The sequence below is a fragment of the Arachis hypogaea genome, chromosome 12, assembly GCF_003086295.3.
Source record: "Arachis hypogaea cultivar Tifrunner chromosome 12, arahy.Tifrunner.gnm2.J5K5, whole genome shotgun sequence".
NCBI lineage: Eukaryota > Viridiplantae > Streptophyta > Magnoliopsida > Fabales > Fabaceae > Arachis > Arachis hypogaea.
Genome location: NC_092047.1, coordinates 100,943,335 through 100,964,677, shown reverse-complemented (window position 1 = coordinate 100,964,677; position 21,343 = coordinate 100,943,335). Strand labels below are relative to the sequence as shown.

General features: G+C 32.3%; 1 protein-coding gene and 1 long non-coding RNA gene across 11 annotated transcripts; both read right to left on the bottom strand.

The window, feature by feature from the left end:
- Positions 1–5,095: 5,095 nt before the first annotated feature.
- On the bottom strand, positions 5,096–9,082 carry LOC112727905 (uncharacterized). The gene is made up of 6 exons (XM_025777831.2): positions 8,666–9,082; positions 7,861–7,956; positions 7,046–7,181; positions 6,808–6,918; positions 6,016–6,117; positions 5,096–5,399 (listed from the first exon to the last, which is right to left on the bottom strand). The coding sequence occupies exons 1-4, from the start codon at positions 8,925–8,927 to the stop codon at positions 6,891–6,893; spliced, it is 522 nt and encodes a 173-aa protein (XP_025633616.1). The 5' UTR covers positions 8,928–9,082; the 3' UTR covers positions 5,096–5,399; positions 6,016–6,117; positions 6,808–6,890.
- A 2,435-nt stretch (positions 9,083–11,517) lies between these two features.
- LOC112727901 (uncharacterized) lies at positions 11,518–17,130 on the bottom strand. 10 transcript variants are annotated; one of them, XR_011868788.1, is made up of 6 exons: positions 16,779–17,129; positions 16,362–16,559; positions 16,039–16,107; positions 14,402–15,947; positions 13,586–13,668; positions 11,518–12,206 (listed from the first exon to the last, which is right to left on the bottom strand). It is a non-coding gene; the product is annotated as an uncharacterized lncRNA (long non-coding RNA). The 10 variants fall into 10 exon arrangements; XR_011868790.1 differs by lacking the exon at positions 16,039–16,107 and having other exon boundaries at positions 14,402–15,708; positions 15,869–15,947; positions 16,779–17,128; XR_011868791.1 differs by lacking the exon at positions 16,039–16,107 and having other exon boundaries at positions 14,402–15,086; positions 15,869–15,947; positions 16,779–17,127.
- Between the last annotated feature and the right edge of the window lie 4,213 nt (positions 17,131–21,343).

Genomic DNA, 21,343 nt, shown 5'->3' with positions numbered 1-21,343 from the left:
TGTTGATTACTTTTATTAATTATCTAGCAAAATTTATATATATTTATCAACGACAATTAAGGTATAGCAGATTTAATCTTTATGTAATAACGCACGTTTTTGTAGAGTTTTAAGTTTGAACATGGCAATTAATTATATTTTTAACAAGTATATTAGGTGTTAATATTCTGACCTAATATTTAGCCAAACTTAAATAAATAAAGCTCAATTTATAGGTATTAATTATATCTAACACCTATTCAACTTCATAAAGGTCGACATAAATTTAGTCATATTTATCTAAATAAGTAATGGACTCTTACAATTTCTTCTTCTCATTTATAAAAGAGATTTTAACAATCTTTTCAACAAAAAGAGTAACAAATCCATCATAAAAGAATAGATTTACTTTAAAAATAGTTATTGACTCTATATCTACACTTACAAATATTTTGACACATATTTTTTTAAGAGAAATTCTCCACATACAAGCATTTTTTTATACAAGTCTTTACAAGTGTACCTTCTTCTTTTTCTTGCGCACGTTCTTCTTCCTCTTCCTCTTCCTCCTCTTCTTCTTCTTCTTTTCTTTCGTTTCTTGCCTTCTCTTTCTCCTTCTTCAACCATTACTGCACATTTTCACTGCACCTTCTTCTTCTTCTTACTGCACGTTCTTCTTCCTCTTCCTCTTCTTCTTCTTCTTTTCTTTTGTTTCTTGCCTTCTCTTTCTCCTTCTTCAACCGTTACTGCACGTCTTCACTGCACCTTCTTCTTCTTCTTGCTGCACGTTCTTCTTCCTCTACTTCCTCTTCTTCTTCTTCTTTTCTTTTCTTTCGTTTCTTGCCTTCTCTTTCTCCTTCTTCATTTACGTGCTTTTCTCTCTATTTTTTTTCTTCGTTATTCTTGATTTCCATTGTTTTTTGACATCAAGCTCTGAAATCGTTTTTGAAAAAGAAGAAGCAGCAGAAGATGAGGAGGAGAAAGAGAAAGAGTTCTGAATTATGCATAAGGTGTACTTCAACGAATTTTGGGTGTATTTCTTAAATCCTTTGGGTGTAGTTTTTGTAATCCTTTGAGTGTATTTCTATAATCGTTTGGGTGAATTTCTGTAACCATTTGGGTGTATTTCTGTAATCGTTTGAGTGTATTTCTGTAATCGTTTGAGTGTATTTCTAAAGTTCCATTACTTTCAAAATTGGCAAGAAACTCGTTTTCATAGAGGAAGAAAAAGAAGTCATTTTATAATGCATGGTGAGTAGCGCGTTTTGGAAACAGGAAGTGGTTGAATAACATGCGTTTATTTACTCTTGAATGTGAGAGTGTAATGCGTATTTTTTGTTGGACTTATGCCAACTTGTAAGACTTGTAAGCTAAAAAGACTTGTATGTGTAGCAGGCTTCTTTTTTAAATTCTAATTTACTAAAAATTTGTCTAAAACTCTTGCTAATTTAAGCATTAAAACCCCTTGTAAGTATCTCCTCTCACCTTTTCATGAGAAACTCAGACCATAACACTTTAACACTAAATGACGTCAGACGCTACGTAAAAAAAAATTTGGTTCAGGTTCAAAATTCAAATCCACCTGTTTCAGGTAATTTTCACAATATAGATATATACATTAAAATTAACTATTAAAATCTCAAAACAAAATACACATTAAAATATAAAATACATATTAAAAACAAGTTAACTTTATACAAAATATATATTCACTGATTTTAGTCTATAAAAAATACTTTTCTTTAACAATATTTGTTTACATTAGATAAGTCTTAATTTTAAAGCGGTCTTAGAGATTTTTTTTTACTGGAATATTACAATTATCTTTTCGTCGGTAGGTGACTAGAAGATTCATCGAACCCTCATAACATTAACGCGTAGGTTTGCATCTATCTAAAAATACTGTATCAGGTGAAATTTAAATATGACCCTTGAAAAATAAAAAATAACTTAGCTATCACTAGGTCAAGTTGCTTCTTATTATATATATATATATATATATATATATATATATATATATATTATTTTTTAATTAATATACATAATTTAAAATATTTTTAATTAAATATTATTTTTATATTTATTTAATTTTTTTTTATTTTATATTCACTCTTTTTTAAATTAATTATTTTTTAATTGTATAAAATTAGAAAGACTGAATATAAAATAAAAAATTAAGTAAATATAAGAATAATATTTAATTGAATGTTTTAAATTATATACATTAATTAAAAAATGTAATATATGATTTTGTAATATATTTTAAAGAAAATGTAATATATAACAAAAAACAGCTTGACTTAGTGGTAGTCAAGTTATTTTTCATCCTTCAAGTCCCTTATTTAAAAGAGTGGCAACTGATAATATATTTTAAAAAGGTATCAATTTGGTAAATAATTTTTGAAACATTGACATTCAAAATAAAAAAGTCATTTGTAGGTAATTTTTTTCTCTTTTCATGTTCAATAAATATATTTTTATTCCCTTTTATTTATTTTTTATTTCTAATTATTTTTTTACTTCATAATTTTTTTTAATATAATTATTGAGATAATAATATATCCAATATTTAATCTAATAAAATAAATAATATGATCATAATCTATTCTATTATGTATTAAATAATTTGTTATTATTATTATATATATTATTTAATTACAGAATTAATATAATAAAATTTTTGATTATATTTAGAAATTTATTATTATGTTAAACATCAAAATATTATTGAAAGATAAATTTTTTATAATTTATTAATTTGTGATAGGGATAACCGTATTTTTAATAGTAAAAAATCTCAGGCACAGAAGTGGCCTATAGACCTCGAAAAATGTTTGCAATGAAATTTTTTTCTGTTATAGACATGGACGGATCCAAAAAGTTTAATATGGAGGGGTCGAATTTTAGATAAATTTTTTTATTTTATAAAAATAATTAACATATAATTATTAGAGTTAGTTTTTTAAAAGATTTATCAATATATATATATATAATTATAATTATAAATTTTTTTCACAATTTTATTTTTAATATGATAGTTACATAAAAGAAATATAACAACATCAATAGTACATTATAAAATTATAAAATACCAATAATTTATAGCGTGTTTAGGTAAAAATTATCACATCTTATTAATTAAAATTAATTCTTTTAAAAAATTTTAAAAATTTGAAAATAAATGATAAATTATTAATTATTTGAAAGACACAATACCTTTATAAAATATAAGATATAAGATATTTTTATAAAAGTTTTTCTTTCAACAACGTAAATTTAGAATAAAATAAGTATTTTTTATAAAAAAGAATATCTAAATTACATAATGTGATTACCAAAATATAACTACGTAAATTATTATTAATATAATAATATAAATTTTAAATATGTTAATATAAATAAATAAATGATTTTTTTAAATAAATATAGAGATTATTATATAAAAATTAATTTAAAAGTTACAAAGACTTGAGGGTATGATATTAAATTAGTTAAATAAAAAATATTAGTGAATTAAATAATTAAAACATAAATATATCACATAATAAAAAATAATACATATAAAAATATTAAATTATATAATATTTTTTATTTTTTAAATACATATCTCATATATAAATATAGTTTCTAAAAATTTGGGGGGCGAGGCCACTATATATTTGCCCCCTCTAAGTCCGTCCTTGGCTGTAGAGTCGCTGAAATAAACTATCTTGTTTATTTACAAGTGAGGTTTGGAAGTGTCCGGAAAAATTTTTTGTGAAAATAAATTGTGGTGGAAATATCTTTGAGCATACAATAAAAGCCAAATTGTATGTATTATTACTTTATTAGAGATAACTTTGTAAGTTGGTTTCAAGGCTACTTTAATAAGGTTCCGGCTATAAGTATTTGTAATTTTGCGTTGATTAGTTTTATTTTTTTAATTTAGTTTCCAACTAGTTGAATGTGAGATAGGTTCAGTAGAGGCTTTTTCTTTGGTGCAACATTAACATGCTCTTTTAATCCATGCACAAGTAGATGCCATTAAAATCATTCAGGAATATAATGAAGTAGTCGTCTACCTATAGATGGATAGGTTAGCAGTTATTCCAAGAATTGTTAATAAAAGGACAGATTAGCTTGCAAAGAAAGTGGCATTTTTTTTATTATTAAGTTACAACCTCGATCCAAACAGAAAGAAGAGTTTTAAAAATGACGTATAGTTCATTATATATACTCGTTTGATAATGCCATCAAGGCGATAGAAACACCAAATGTTTCCCCCCAACATGAATAAAAACAAAGAGTCTTACATCACAACAAAAGCTAAAAGCAAATCAAAAGAATCAAAATACTAACACTGAAAAAAAACTTGGTAATTACGGTGATTTTTTAAATTTATTACGGCGATTTGAACCGTCATTATTATTTTGAAGGGAGCTCAAGAAAAATCGCCATAATTTGAAGTGTCATTTGGTTATTATGGCAGTTTTTAAAAAACCACCACAATTATCTGGTTAAAACGGTAGTTTTTGAGTTGGGTTAAAATAGCGGTTCAAATCGTCGTTATTTCCAGATAAAACGTCATTTTTTTGTTGGTTAAAATGGCGGGTCAAACTACCATTATTTCCAGATAAAACGGCGCTTTTTGATTGGTTAAAACGACAGTTTTAAACCATCATTATTTCCAAATAAAACGATTTTGGTTGGTTAAAATGACGTTTCATGTTGTTTAAAATAGCAGTACTTATTGTTTAAAAATGGTAGTTTAAAATCACTGTTTTTACCGAGTTAAAATGGTATTTTAATTGTTTAAAATGGCAATTTCAAGCTGCCGCTTTTACCAAGTAAAAGTGACAATTTTTATCGTTTAAAAAGACAATTTTAATTGTCGTTTTTACTACGTTAAGCAAATAATTTTTTGTTTAAAATTTCACAATAACAAGAAATCATAACCCATAAATAAAATATTACATAACTCATAATATATTTAGTATTGAAAATCAAAAGTAATAACTCCTATACAAATAAAATATCAAACATAACATGATTTTTTAATTCTAAACAAGTAAACATAACATGTAGCTAAAGATCATAGAACACGAAATTCATATGGAAATGATAAAATAAAAAGATGTTGGGAAAACAATCTTCACAATTTATATAGTAGTATGATTCAATTTACATGGTAACTTTAACAAAAATAATGAACAAGGAAAGAAGTAAAAAGGAGTACGAAGCACCCTGGCTTTTAGATAGATGTAAAAATAGATTCTTTTCCTCCAAGCATTTGAATAATAGCTTCCACGAGTCTGACGTGAAAATAGATTCTTTTCCTCCAAGCATTTGAATAATAGCTTCCATGAGTTTAATATCATTATCACGCTTTGCAATTTCTTCTTGCTTTGCATGTAACTCTTCCAGATGAAGCTCAAACATCTCTGCAATGAAAATCAAATGTTATCTTGCTCATAATAAGAGACAAGCAGAGTTGCATTCAATTTCTGACTGTGAATCCTTTCAAGTAATATATTGAACTTCAGGTATATTGAAGTTCCCTGTGAATCCCTACAGAGTTGCATTCAATTTCTCAATATATTGAACTTCAAGTAATAGAACACCTTTAATATTTGTAAACATGATACCATACCATTTTCTGAAGAATAAAGCCTAGTCCATATGGACACAGGAAAAGATACTTGAACACCTTTGCAACAACAAATTATATTCATGATCTTAATTTATATAACTCATTTTATGCCTTAGCATCGTAGAGTGCAATAAGTGCATTATTACTAAATGTTTGCATCATTTTATGCCTTAGCATCACAGATTTTGTAACAATCTATTACTTAAAAATTTAGAAAATTTGGGAACAAAACTGTTCACCCTTCCAGTCTAGTCTCTGGAATGAAGATTTTGTATCACATTTACCCCAAACCAAAAATTTCTGCTTATATGAAACGGTCAAAATATTTCATGTGAGAAGCTGGCCAGACAGCACTCAAATATCAAATAGCACCAGTAGAGAAAGAGCCACAAATGTGTTACTCATACCTTGAAGGAGAAAAATGCTCCACTCCTAAATCCTCATCCCAAAGAAAGGCATGATCATAAATAGACACTATATCAGAATGCAGAAATCTTTTAGCAAATCACCTGACAAAAACCAAATTGATATTATAAGTTTAGAAAATAAACCATGCAACAAATGCAAGTTTACATCTCAGGAAACCACCACAACAAAGAAGGCAATGGTACATTGCTCAATCATCATCTATAAACTAATTACTAGCACCAGCACCTCTAATCTCAAATCAATAATATTTTCTCAGATATATTACATGCACCAGCACCTCCAAATTCGAACAAATAGACTAATTACTAGCAATTAGTTCCCTTAAAAGGTTTTGTTCTAATGGTATGAAAATGCAAGTATGCTTGGAAAAAAGTAAGAACAAATTTCTTGCTTTACGAGGAAGAAAGACCAAATTTATTTATGAGGATATGTTAATATCATTCTTGGCATTAGTCACGTGTTTGCGGTTAAGGCTAAGAGTGGCTAGTGAAGGTAATTAGTGTGTGCATTCATTGCGGTTAAGGCATTATTTTTTACTTCTTGGCACATGTCCTTATGTTGTTTCACCTTATATGGCATCAACATTATGCTTTTGTTTAATACCAACTGGAACAGTCAACAAGTTATGGTTGGTGTAAACACTAGTCTGAAATTTAATATTCAAGATTAGTTACTGAAGCAATTCAACTTTTGAAAAATAATTTTTAAAATGCCCATTAGGATTTACAATAGAACTAAAAACTGTGAAAAAACAGTGCAAAGATGCTAACCTTTGACCTCAAACTACTTCTTAACCACAAGGGCCTTAACTCAAGATTTGAATTAGCATGTATTATACCTTGCAGCAGGGCTCTCAGCTTCCCTGAAGTTGTAGAATATCCCTAGAATGCCATCAAAAGTACCAATAGATAAGAAAAACAAATAGACATATATTTGAGGTGAATTACAGAATAATAGTAATAACCAAACAAAACAAAGCTATTGGCAAGTGCACAGTGCAAAACATGCCTTTGGTAGCACAGTGCACTGTGATCTAGTTCTTGTAGTATCAAAGGCATGAGAAGCTGCAGTAGCAACTGAAGCTGACAATCCAGCAGCAATACTAACAAATAAAGGAGACAAGGGACCAACTTCTTCATCTGACCTGATTCAAGAGAAGCACATTTGAACAAAAAAAGCAACTAGATTAAATTGGGAGTCAAAAATAAAAAAAATACAAAGCACAAAAGGTTTGAAGTTCAGATCACAAATTTCTATAATGACCAAACTAGAGATGCAGGGTTCACATGCATTAATCAAGTGAAATGGTGGACAAAATTGAAACCGAAATTTTGCAAAAAATCAACATTCAAAAACCAAGCTTTATCCTACTAAGTGGCAATGTTTATGTGTTCAATGAATGATAGTGGAGTGACTATCAAAAACCAAACAATCAGGCATCGGCAATACATTTGAACACAAAGACCTTTTTCTACTGGCTCCGGGTAAAGATTTCAAATTTAATAGCTCAATTATGAATGCCTTGGCTTGTGAGTTAGAAGTAAATCTATATATCAATATATAAACAAAAAGAAAGAGAGTAAGAGGGTAAAATACCTGTGCAGAAGACTCTAAATAGCTTTTTATTTTGTGCTGCTAGTTTTAGAACTTCAAAGACAACCCTTGAAAATCCATGGACTAAAATTGTACAGTTTTATGAAGAGGGACATATAGTCACTTGGAACAAAGCAATACTAGTTTCTTATGTGAGTATTTCCTAAAAGGCTGAATCATAAAATGCTATTTACCACACAATTGATTTGCAGAAAAAATATAGGAATTACCCTTATAAAAGGCAGTGATGATTTCATAGACCCTAAATCGAGCTCCGAGACCAAGAATCCTTCCAAGTACTAACGATATATAACCACTAAACTGACCTGAAATGCCTCAATTACAACATGATATATGAGCTATGATGTATGCTGAGTTTGCGCCTTGACCAGTTATATCACCCATATTATCCATCCATAGAGAACTTAACGTTCGCATTTACACAATTCCCAATCTCTTTAATATATATATATATATATATATATATATATATATATATATATATATATATATATATATATATATATATATATATATGAAACAAAACAAGGGTCCAAATAAGTTCAATTTCTACCATGATAAAACATAGCATATAATATATTTATCACCTCTATTCCTTTTCCTGGAGACTTTTCTGAAAATAATGATACTATATCATCCAAAACATCATACACGACAAACAGCGAAGCTTCAAGCTCCAACTTACCAGCTTCAATCTTTGCCAGATCTAATACCTGGTTTATAAGTGACAACAAAGCTTTTCTACTTCCCTGTGCCATTCTCACATACTCCACTTAGTATTTACAAGCTAAAACACAAATATACTACCAAAACCTCACAGCACATTGAAAAAATAAGAAAATCAAAATATACAGTTCACTTTTCTCCAATAATAACAAATTCAAAAAAGCTTAAAAATTAGTACCAAATGAATAACAACAAAAATCACAAGGAATTTATATCCACGTATTCACGCACTCTCATGTTTCAATTGAATTGGCAAAAAATCTAGCAAAGCAGAGAAATAATTCATACTTTGAACCCTAGAATGTGAAGAAATAGCGAGTTGAACTGCTGATCCGGAACAAAAGGGAGACACTGAAGATTTGGCAGGGAGGACATAGAGGACGACAAGGAGGAAGCCGGAGGAGATCGTCGCTAGAGGAGATGTCGGAGGAGGGAGATCGTCGCTGGAGGAGACGTCGGAGGAGGGAGATCGTCGCTGGAGCAGACGTCGCAGGAGGAGATCGTCGCTGGAGCAGACATCACCGGAGGAGATCGTCGCTGGAGCAGACATCGCCGGAGGAGATCGCTGTTGGAGGAGATCTTCGCTGGAGGAGATATCACCGAAGAATATCGCCGTCGAAGGAGAATGCAGGAGGAGATCGCATAGTGTTTCAACTTTTTGCTCGAACACGGTAATACAGGGTAGCGTTTTTGAAACGAGGCTTTGGTCAATTTGTGCATTTTAAATATACTTAATGACAATGGCCGTTCAAACCCGCCAGAATTACCGAAAACCGCCACAAAATATGAATGAACTATGGCAACAACAAAATGACGTAATATCTAAATATTATGGCGGTTCTTAAGAACTGCCGTAATACAAATTTCATTTTAAACTCTTTTTTTGTAGTGTAACATCCATCTAAATCATGGTCTCTAACCTTCTATTGTCTACTATAAAAATCACCTCATTCAGTGAGCTTTATGCAGCAGTAAACTTAAACCTTGAAGACTAACAAATAACAAATGTATTCTTCTCGACAATGGAATTTAAAGATGACCCGCATATCAATACAACATTAGCTACTATGATCTAGTACCTTTTTCAATCATCTATTCAATCCCACATAAACTTAGCCTTTTGTTTTACTCCCTGAATCCACCATAATCACGCACCACTAGTGATGATTACACCATGTAATTCTTATAGTTTCATTACCTTTTGTAATGTTTTCTCCAACTTTGATATCAATCTTGCACAATCTATTACATTAGGCGGTAAGTTAACCAAGTTCACTAATTGTATCATTAATTTATCATAGTTAAAAATTTGTTAGATGTATGATTAAAAAGTAACTACAGTAGAGTTATAGTTAGGTACTCTGAGTTACAGTGTATATATAGCAACTCTTGTAATGAGTCTCATTTTTGAGATGCTATATTTTACTTCAGCAAGTTTATCTTTGACTTTTTTCCTTTCTCTCTTTGCCTCTCTTCTCTCATCATTATTGAGTTTCTGTAACCTCGAATTGATCGTGCTCACGCTTTTGTCATCGTGCGATGAGCGTGGAGGTTGCATCTGTGAAGAGAATTTGAGAATGCGAGGAAGAAAGACGAAGTTCTTGTTAAGGGTTCCCGATTCGGCCCATCTATGGCGAATGAGGAACAAATAGAGGATCAAGGATCAGACATGGAAGATGCGTTCTCTCCGAGTGACTTTCAAAGCATCACGAAGCTCTTAATTCAACTCTCCAAACTACAACACTTTCTAACTCGTCGGAACAAGCAGAATCAAATGCCTGTGAATCCATATATGAATAGTCTTTACTACTTGCATCCAGGTGAGAATCCTGGAGCCTTGATTGTGAATGTTACCTTAAATCCTTCCAATTATCATGCTTGGTTAAGAGCGATGCGACTTACTTTGAGATCGAAAAATAAATTTGAATTTGTTGATAGTTCTTTACCTAAACCCGATAAGAATCATCTGAATTATCTTGCTTAGGAAATAATGCAACACGTATGTACTGTCTTGGATAAATTTGTCTCTTCATAGCGAGATTTCTCAAAGTGCTATGTGGAGTGAGTCAGCGCATGATGTTTGGAATGATCTGAGTCATAGATATCATCAGGGAGATGTGTTTAGAGTGGCTGAACTAGAACAGGAACTGTATGCGTTAAAACAAGGTGACTTTAGCATAACAACCTATTTCATTAAGATAAAGGCAATTTGGGAAGAACTTGACAATTTTCAATCGATTCCGAGCTGTTCTTGTGGAATCGTATGTTGCGGTGGATTAGGTGTGATGCGAGGTTACTGGAAGAATAGAAAGTTAGTAAGACTGCTCCGAGGCCTCAATGAGGAATATAGTCATGTGCGTTCTCAGATCATGATTTTAATACTAATGTCTAATGTCAACACTGCTTTCTCAATGCTCACTCAACAAGAAAGATAGTTACACTCTACTGACGCTATTGAAGCTCACGCTTTAATCAGCTCCTCAGATATTATCGAAAGTGGAAAGTCAATTCCATTTTCCAATAGTAGTAACTATAGAGGCAGAGACTATTTTGGTAGAGGAAAGGGCAGTAGAGGAGGAAGAGGACATCCTAAAGTGTGTTCTTTCTGTCACAAAACATGCCATTTGGTGGATACATGCTATAAACACAACTAGAAAATGGCTTAATACAGACAGATTTAGTCTTTATTATAGACGGATTTTTGGTTACCGACGAAATTACTGACGGATTTTGTCCCTCTGTAAAAGTCCCGTCGGAAATTATTTACCGACAGATTTTTTTCCGTCGAAAAATTACCGACGGATTTTTCCTCTGTAAATTCTCCATCCATTTCCCGAAGACGACGAACTTTCCGACGAATTTTCCGTCTGTAATCACAGACGAAAAATAATTACAGACGGATTTTCTGACAGATTTTTTTCTGTAATTTGAACTTTGAAAAATCATCTCACACTCTGATTACAGACAGAAAATCCGTCTGTAAATCCGTCAGTAAGGTAAAATAGAATTTTTTTTATTTTTCTAATTAAAAAATAAACTTATTTTCATACAAAATAAATATAAATTTAATACAAATTTTTATCTAATTTGTATTCGAATATTTATAATATTTCAAAAAAATAAACAAAATCATCATATTATCAAACTAAAAGAAAAGTACTATAAACAAGCAAGTCAATATAATTCAAAACATAAACAAAATGTATTGACCATCAACTATAATTCCTAGTATATTGTTCAACCATACTAAAACTATCAGCTATAGTCTTCAGTGTCATTTTCATCCTCATCATCATCATAGTCCTCATCCGAAGACATTGAGGGTGGCGGTGGTGGCGGTGGTATTGGAACTGCACTAGAATTACTTGACGCTCTAACTTTCTCATAATAGCTAACATAAGCCTCATTCCATCTCTTATATTTCAGCTTTTCCTTCTTGGCCTTTCCAATTGCCTGTTCCAACTTTTCTAACTTCTTTTGAATCTTTTCCAAAGGAGCTAAGCGTGTATCTAACAACTTACTAATACGCTCATCTGTTTGTTGAGTAACACGCTGAAAAAGCTCTTCATTGAGATTATGAATCTGTTCTCGCAAATTAGGAACAGAATTTTAATTTCTTGGTGCTCTTCCAGATACAGAATTGGCAGAAGTGGTTCCAGACTTGAGAGTTAGAAAAGAATGACCATTTTCCGTAAACTCGATTCTTTTTTTGCCCACCACACACTTCCTCCCAAATCAAGCCTTCATCAATTGGTTGTAGCTCCATTCCCTGTGCTTGAGCCTCGGCATGTTAGGCCTGAACTTCTGCCAACTTTTTTATAAACTTCTCCTATTGCACAATGATTATATCAATTATATTATTATTATTAAGACAAATAACCATACATATCACAGTGCAGCAAATGCAGATTATAAAAAACCAAGCTGATGATTCTGTTGACTTTTGTAATTGAGATAGCTTAGTTATAAGCTTCTTCAACAAGGTTTAGATTACAGAGAAGTAAAAAGATTCATTTGATGATGGGTTAGTATTTGATAAACCCAATCCACACTAACTAATAACCCAAATATACAAAGTAAGTGTGACATGGTAGATGGGCGTATTCAAGGCTCTAACATGGTATCCTATGCTAATCATATCATCATATATATCAAAGAAAGAAAAATAATTGAAAATAAAAATAAGAAAGAGAAAGAGGGCACAGAAAGATAGATAGGTGGTGTGTGTATGTTCTTTGCATGCAATGGCCATGTGCACGCGCATATGCTGTGGGGTGATCAATGAAAGCGAACACACCTTCAATTCATGCATCATCATATCCCACCATATGCCATATATATCCATCATTATTATCATTGTTTGCTACTGCCAATATTCACCATGCATATATCTATAATCTCTTCTCTTATTTTGGTAGAACTATTTTTATAAAAAAACTTAACTCGTTAGGTAAATGCTGATAATTACTCATATACTTAATATTTTTTTTTGTGGGACAACAAAATTAAATTCTACATATTTTCATAATATATATATATATATATATATATATATTTGATATTATATCATGATATTTTTTTTAATTAAACTGATAAAAAAATATATTAATAATTATATATGTGACAGATTTAGACAATCAACTTTTTGGGATTTTACGTTCAGTTTAGATAAGCTTTAAAGAGAAACACAATCTTGTTCAATTACTACATCAATTCAGTTTACATTTTCTGTTTTTAAAAGAGCTACCTTCCTGTTCTTCAATTCATCAATATTTATATTTCTCTTTAAAGAATTAAGATAATCACTAAAAATATATATGCGCATATAAATATTCAAGTGGCAGCATGTCATTAATTTAACATTTATGTTATATCTCACATGAGTGTCTTGAGAGCGCTTGTCCACCCATTTAGACTTGTCACATTAATTACTAAAAACTCAGGTTTAATACCTCCTCTTGTTGGATTCAACCTATCATACATCCACACTCGATGGTGCCAAGACATTTCTTACGAATTCGATATTTTTAGTACTTATAAATCATCCAACACAAGCAACATTTCATCTATCATACAACATCCTATCAATATTTAACCATATCAATATTTTCAATGCAATACATGCAACAACACAACACAAGTAATATTTCATTTATCATACAATACCATAGAAATCAATGAAGTTTACAACACAAGAATTGCACTAACCTTAACTCCAAGCAAAAAAGTTGAAGGGATTGGACCAAAAATCTCTGAGCGAACACACAAATTAGTCTTCTAATAATCAACTACTGTGCAATGAGAGAGAGAGAGAGAGTGTGTGTGTGTTAGAGTATTATTTTTATAAAATCAACACACAAATTTATGAATATTTATAAAATAATATTTCAAGATTAAAGTAATATATATTTGACTAAAATATCTTTTATTAACTATATATAAAAAAAATTAAAGAAAAACCAAACGGATCTAAAACTTTTTTATTTATGTATCATTTTTAACTTAATTAAACAATTTTATCAATATAAAAGAGAAACCAAACGGATCTAAAACTTCAAATTCCCACGGAACCATAACCCTATGAAATGGCTGCAGGAAACATATCAGATACATACATAGATAAAGTAGTATTGATTTCCTATAAAATATAAATGAAAGTTACTTTGGATTATTACACAAATTGAGAGTTAGATTTATGCATTAATAAAATAAAAAAAATAGATATACAAATCTAATTAATAACAAATCTGATAGTTTGATTTGTGTCTTCTACATCTTAGTTAAACACAATATACTTCAATAACATTGTAAAACACTGCCTTCTTTCTATATCAAAAATAAAAAAATGAGCATAAAATTCTAAGAATATATTTTAAAAGTATCAGTTATCTAAGACAGAAAATTGCTGGAAATGGCCCAATTCTTCTAACCAATATACTTAACATCCAGGCAGCTGAAAACACAAGTGAAATGCAAAGGATAACCTTTAATGAACCAAACTAACCAAGAGGATGAGAAACTTACTAGATTTCTATTTGAGTATATTTGAGTCCTTAGCAGATCAGTTTGAGGCCCAATTGCAACTGGTAGTAAAAGTAGAAGTAATACATTAGCCAAACAAGAGAGAAAACAAATTCGGAGATTCATATAAATCATCTAAAAGAAAACAGCGTGACAATAAGCAAGAGCAGCAAGCAAAGACAAGTTAGAGTAATATAATATTAAGCAGAACATGCAGCCAAGAAACGAAGCACATGTTCCTAACTGATATTTATTAAAGTGTAGTTATGTGTCACCATAAAAACCATCACCACTACAACAACAACTACTAAACATTGCATGGCTACATGAACCAAACAAAACAAGGTCATAGTATCCTGTCCTAAATCAAAATTAAATTTAAATAATTAACATTTAATCCCCTTTCAGATTTAAATATCTACCTTCTCACAATAATATAAGATGCTAATATAAACTATATTCCATGAAAAATCAAATATAGCTAGGGTAGAAGCAGAATGCCATGAAAAAGACAAGAATTTACGGATGTGGAGATAATTACAACACAGCTCACATCAACACCTTACATGCATGTATTAAAACTAGCTGAAGAGGGAAACTTTAGAACCCTAGGAGCTAGAGCCGTGCGATTCATGCGTACAAAAAATGAAATTGAGGAGAGAATAGACAAATTGTTGAGTAAGCAAACCTGATTATCAAAACAAGTAAGGAGCTTGAGATTAACAACATGCAGCACAGCAGCAGCAGAAGAGGGTAGTTCTTTTTTTTTTCAATTTTTTTAAAAATAATAAATAAAATAATTGAAAACATGGGACCATGCCTTTTAGATTCATTAACCCTAAATTCAATAACAAAAAATCAAAATACTATACAAAATCAATACAAGAAATAGCTTAGATCTTCATCTCTTTAATTAGCCATTGATATACCATAAAAATATATATAGGATTAACACCAAAATGAAAATAAAAAATAAAGATCCTAATAAATACAAGAATTAAAAATTGAATTATTAAAAGGTTTAGAAGCTGGCTCTCTTAAGAGAAGTAAGGGTAATCTTAGAGTCCAAGGGTGAAGTTCCAACTTGAATCTCAAAGGAATCATAACGAAGGAAGAGTTCAACAACAAGAAGCCTTGAAACAAGCACAACAAAATCCTTCCCAGCACATTGCTTGTTGGAAACACTGGGATTTTCGGTTTCAGGACCATTGGACCAAATAACATACTTCAACAGCTTCTCCCAATAACATTTGCAACTATGTTTCTCTGATTGATTCTCTTATTCACACCAAGGATGGAATGGACTTCATCTAATATAATACCATTGCATCACTTTCCATCAATCCAAAAAAAAAAAAAGTCTAAATAAAAAGCTAAAATAGTAGAAAAAGATATTATGGAGAATTTTGAGAGCAAATCCTCCATTGCCAACACATTTTTACAAAATTTGGAATTTTAAAATGCTAATACCTGGGTCCTTGATTTGATGGTTTTCCAATGAAGAGATAACGAATGCCTGCAGCACGCTTAGATATATGATAATAAAGGCCTGTAAAAAATGGGGGAAAATGGAATGCATGTAGAGAAGTTATTTCTGGAAAATTTATCACCTCAATGAGCCTATCGAGCAAAAAGATCACCTTTAAAGTAGAACAACATTAGATTAGCACAAAGAACCAGTGTACCAACTCATGCACAAAAGGCAGCATCTGGTGGCAGGGTATTAAAACTTTATTCAGTAAAAGCAAAATATTCTTTTAGACAAAGCCAGTTCAAACTTTGTAAGCTTAAGCAAACATACAGCTCCAACAAAAGAAGAAAATAATCGGGTTTCATACAAGGATCAGCCAAGTATAATTTAAATTGTGAGTTCTGACTTCTCATACAATTTTGAAGGGAGAACAAATAGTAGAACAGTATATAACTGTAACAGTTTTACAAAAATTATTGAGGATAAATATACCACAGGCCATCGCTGAACCACATGCAACCAAAAACCACTCAGTTTTTGCTTCAATCTTGAAAGAGTTGTACTATATTGTCCTGATGTTGAAGGACTAACCGCAGAGTCCTGTGAACTTCGGCTCCTGTAGCACTTTCACCATAACTCTCAACAAACTCTGAATCAGCAAGGGCAGTGCCACGGGAAGCAATTCATGAACTGTCAAATAAACAATCAAGTCATCACAAAACTTGACACACAGTGGCTCTTTCATGGTGAATAATCAAAGAACTCGATGAGTTAATCCAAATTTAGGAGAAACAGGCAAACACAGAGATTAAATCACAAAATCGAAAATAAAATCACAAAATCAAAGGTAAACGCTAGCTTAATCCTAAATAAAAAATGGCGAGGAGCAGAGAATCAGAAACAACGCACGGCGAGGAGGGGAGGAACCCTTCGCGACGACGATGCCACGAGCTAAACTCAGAACTTCGTGCGATGGCGAGGAGAGGAGGAACGATGCGAAGAGGGCCGAGTAGAGTTTCTCCAGATGACGAAGGCACCCACGGTCTGTCCCCGCCGGCGGCGACAGCACCTTCTACCGGAGGAGAAGAGTTCGAGGGATGAGGGCGAAGAGTTCGACAGCACCTTCTACAGCAACGTTCGAATGGAGTGTGAATAGGTGGTGATAAAATTAGGGTTACCTCAATATTTCCGACAGAAAATTTAAATTACAGATGGATTTTTTGTCTGTAATAATTTAATAAAACGCAGCATTTTGTCTATTTAATTATAGACGGATTTTTTGTCTGTAACCATTTCCCACGGAAAAAAACTTAATTTTTCCGACGGAATTATCGATGGATTCTCTTTTCCGTCTGTAATTTATGCTAATTCATTTTTTTTTGTTTTCCGACAAAAAATCCCTCTGAAATTCCCTCTGAAATTCCCTCTGTATTTCCGTGGGATAAAATCCGTCGAAAATATCCATCTGTAATAACTAGTTTTCTAGTAGTGAGAAAGCATGGCTTGCCTCCACACATGAAGCAGTAACGATCTGTGAACTGTGCCAATGCTTTGTTGCTTGGAGAGAATTGTGATGAGTCTGGTGTAGCTTTGCCTGATTCAACTTAGAAGCCACACGGTAATCTACAACACATGCTGCTGTCTCAAGAACAAAAGGAAGCTCTAATTGCAATTCTCCAACAAAGTGATAATACTTAATGAAAATTACAAATCAAGCCATCACTACATGTTCACAACCCCAATCATAGTCAGGCATATCTCACCACATTCTGTCCATGAGTCCCCATGTTTCTAAGGTCATATTTTCAAAATATTGTTGTTCAAACTCTTGGGTTTTCGACAGTAGAGCAACCGATCATGTCACTTTCTTAGTTACCAACATATAAAACCAGTTCCTGTCACACTCCTGGATAGTAGCAAGGCCTTAACTAGGATAGCCGGGACTGTTGTATTTTCTAACCAATTGTATCTCACGGGAGTCTTGTATGTTCCTTGTTTTATTTTCAACTTACTATCAGTTTTCAAAGCCACAAAACTTTTGCATTATCATTTTTCTAATACTGACAAAGCCTATGAAATACAGAACAAGAATACTTAGAAGATGATTGGATTTTCTAAGAAAATTGGAGACCTTTAGACATTGTCGAATCTAACACCACATCCAACGTTACCTCTACCAAGAAGCATCATTGCATCCACCATGCATTCCCATACTAGGCTTACTAATGACAAAATAGATCATGCTCATATAGTCACACCTGATTTAAGGGAAAATTTAGTCCATAATGCATCCAGTTTACATATAGATATAGGGAATAAATCAAATGACATAGCCAAATTGTGCCACTAAAGATTAGGCCATGTACTTGCAAAGAAAATGATTACTATAAAAAAATCATTCTTCCATTACTTGTTCAAAATACAATGATCATCGCTATATTTTGACAATCATAGATGATAAGAGCCGATTCACATGGGTATACTTTATGAAGCTAAAATTTGAAACTCAATCATTGATAAGGAATTTTGTAGCCTATGCTGAAACACAATTTGGAAAGAAAATAAAGACCATAAGGTCTAACAACGACCCTTAATTCAATTTGCCTACTACTTTCTATAACTCTAAAGCATGATTTATCAAATCTCATGTGTTGAAACACCACAACAAAATAAAATGGTGGAGTATAAACATTAAGACATACTTCGAATGACTAGAGGTTTCATTTTTCAATCCTCAATTTCAAAATCATTTTGGACTTTTGCAGTGGGACGTATTGTCCATTTGATTAATAGATTGCCAATGTCCATTTTAAATGATCAATCACCATTTGAAGTCTTATATTCTGTCGAACCCGATTTGATAAATTTAAAGGTGTTTGGATGTCTTGCTTTTATATGCACCAACACTAGACATCGAAAGAAATTGGATGCCAGATCAAGAAAATGTATTTTCCTTGGATATAGGCACAGTATCAAAGGTTTTGTTCTCTATGATTTGTATACACGAGAACTTTTTTTTTCAAGACATGCACATTTTTATGAACACATTTTTCCATTGAAAGGTTCTACGGCCATAACTCTAGTACCATTGTACATGACCCTAACCCTTTAAATGTCAATTTGAATTTAGATCCTTTTGATAGTATCTTGCATAATCATACTGCATCATCATCCAGTGACATTGCACAACATGATAACCATAGATTGGTCATTCACAACACTATGATGGCATCTGCATTGGCATCACCACCACCTTTTAGTTGTGAATCTCCTCTTCAAAATCCCATACCACCACCATTAACCAATCTTCAACCGGAGCTTACAAAATCAACAAGAACACCATAACAGCTCAGATACTTACATGATTACCAATGTGCATTATCGTCATCCACAATAGCAAACTCAACATTTTTCAAGTATCATCTTTTAAATTTTGTGTCATATTCCAATCTCTCTCTAAAGTTTAGGTCCTTCTCCCTAGCCGTGTTTAGTGTCTCAGAACTGAAGACTTATGACGAGGCCGTGAAGTAGGATTGTTGAAAAAATGCAATTAAAGCAAAACTTCAAGCTCTTAAGAACAACAAGACTTGGACAATTACTCATTTGTCTCCTGGGAAGAATGTTGTTGACTCGAAGTGGGAGTTCAGAGTTAAATTCAATGCTGATGGGACAGTAAAAATGCATAAATCTAGGTTGGTAGCAAAGGGCTATACTCAATGTGCTGGCTTCGATTACTTTGACACTTTTAACCCCGTGGTGCGCAAGACCACACTCTAAGTCCTACTACCCATAGCAGTGCCTAAAAGGAGGTTTCTCTAACAATTAGACGTCAATACGACTTTCTTGCATGGTGACCTCCCTGAGGAGGTGTATATGAAGATGACTCAAGGTTTAGATGCTCTGGCTGGTTTAGTGTACAAGCTCAACAAGTCCTTGTATGGACTCAAACAAGCGATACGCTAATGGAATACCAATTTAGTTTCAGTTCTATCCGAGTCTGGCTATACCCAATCCAAGTCATATTATTCACTTTATCTAAGCGAACACCTGGGGATTTACTACCATCTTAGTATACATTGATTGAGCGAATTAAGCAGATTTTGGATGTTCATTTTTGCATCAAGGATCTTGGGAAACTTAAGTATTTTTTGGACATGAAAGTGGCATATAATACAAAAGATTTAGCTTTGTATCAAGGAAATACATCACTACTTTGTTAAAGGAATTCGGGATGTTAGATTGCAAGCCTATTTCCACACCTATGGATTATTCAAGTCACTTAGCTAAAGACATGGGCACCCTACTGGATGATCCCACACCTTATCGAAGATTGATTAGAAAGCTTCAATGTCTTATTAACACAAGGTCGGACATTGCTTTCGCTGTTGAAAAACTGAATCAGTATTTGGACTCTCCAACCACTACGCATCATAAGGCTATTATAAGAGTGCTAAGATATTTGAAGAATGCACCAGCGAATGGTCTTTTCTTTCATGTCAACACTGATTTCACGTTTACTGATTTTACCGATGATGATTGGACTACATGTTCCGATACAAGACGATCCGTTTCGGGCTACTATTTCTTCTTAGGCATCACTTTGATCTCTTGAAAGAGTAGCAAGAAGCAAACTATGTCTCAATCTGCCTCTGAGGCCAAATACTGAGCACTTGCGAATGCCACATGTGAAGGTCTTTGGTGTTGAGGTTGTTGCAGGTTCTTGGAGTTGATCATGATCAGCTTTTCACGCTGTACAGTGACAGCCAATTCACTCTTTATATGACTGCTAATCCGGTATTGCACAAACGAATCAAGCACATTAAGACAGATTGTGTGTGATAAAGCCAATGAAGGAATTCTCAAACTGCTGTCAGTTACCTCATCCAACCAAACAACGGATTTGCTTACAAAATCACTAGCTCCGGGTCCTTTTTAGTCTTGCTATGTCAAACTAGGATTGCTGGATATTCACACTCCTAGTTTGAGAGGATGTGTTAGTTAATATAGGTGATATCATCAACTTTGATATCAGCCTTGTACTATCTATCACATTAGGCGGTTAATTAACCAAGTTCACTAACTGTATCACTAATTTACCTTAGTTGGAAATCTGTTTGATGTATGATTAGAAAGTAACTACGGTAGAGTTAGTTAGGTACTCTGAGTTACAGTATATATATATAGCAACTCTTGTAATGAGTCTCATTTTTGAGATGCTCTATTTTACTTCAACAAGTTTACCTTTCACTTTTATCCTTTCGCTCTTTGCCTCTCTTCTCTTATTGGTTTTTTTCTCTCACCATTATTGAGTTTCTGCAATCTCAAATTGATCGTGCTTACGTTTTTGTCAATCATCTCTTAAATTGTTGATATTGCTTCTTCAAGCATAAATTGAATGGTCATTTTCACTCTTTCCACATCTGTTGTCATACTATATTACCTACCATAAAAATTTACACAAATACACTAGACGA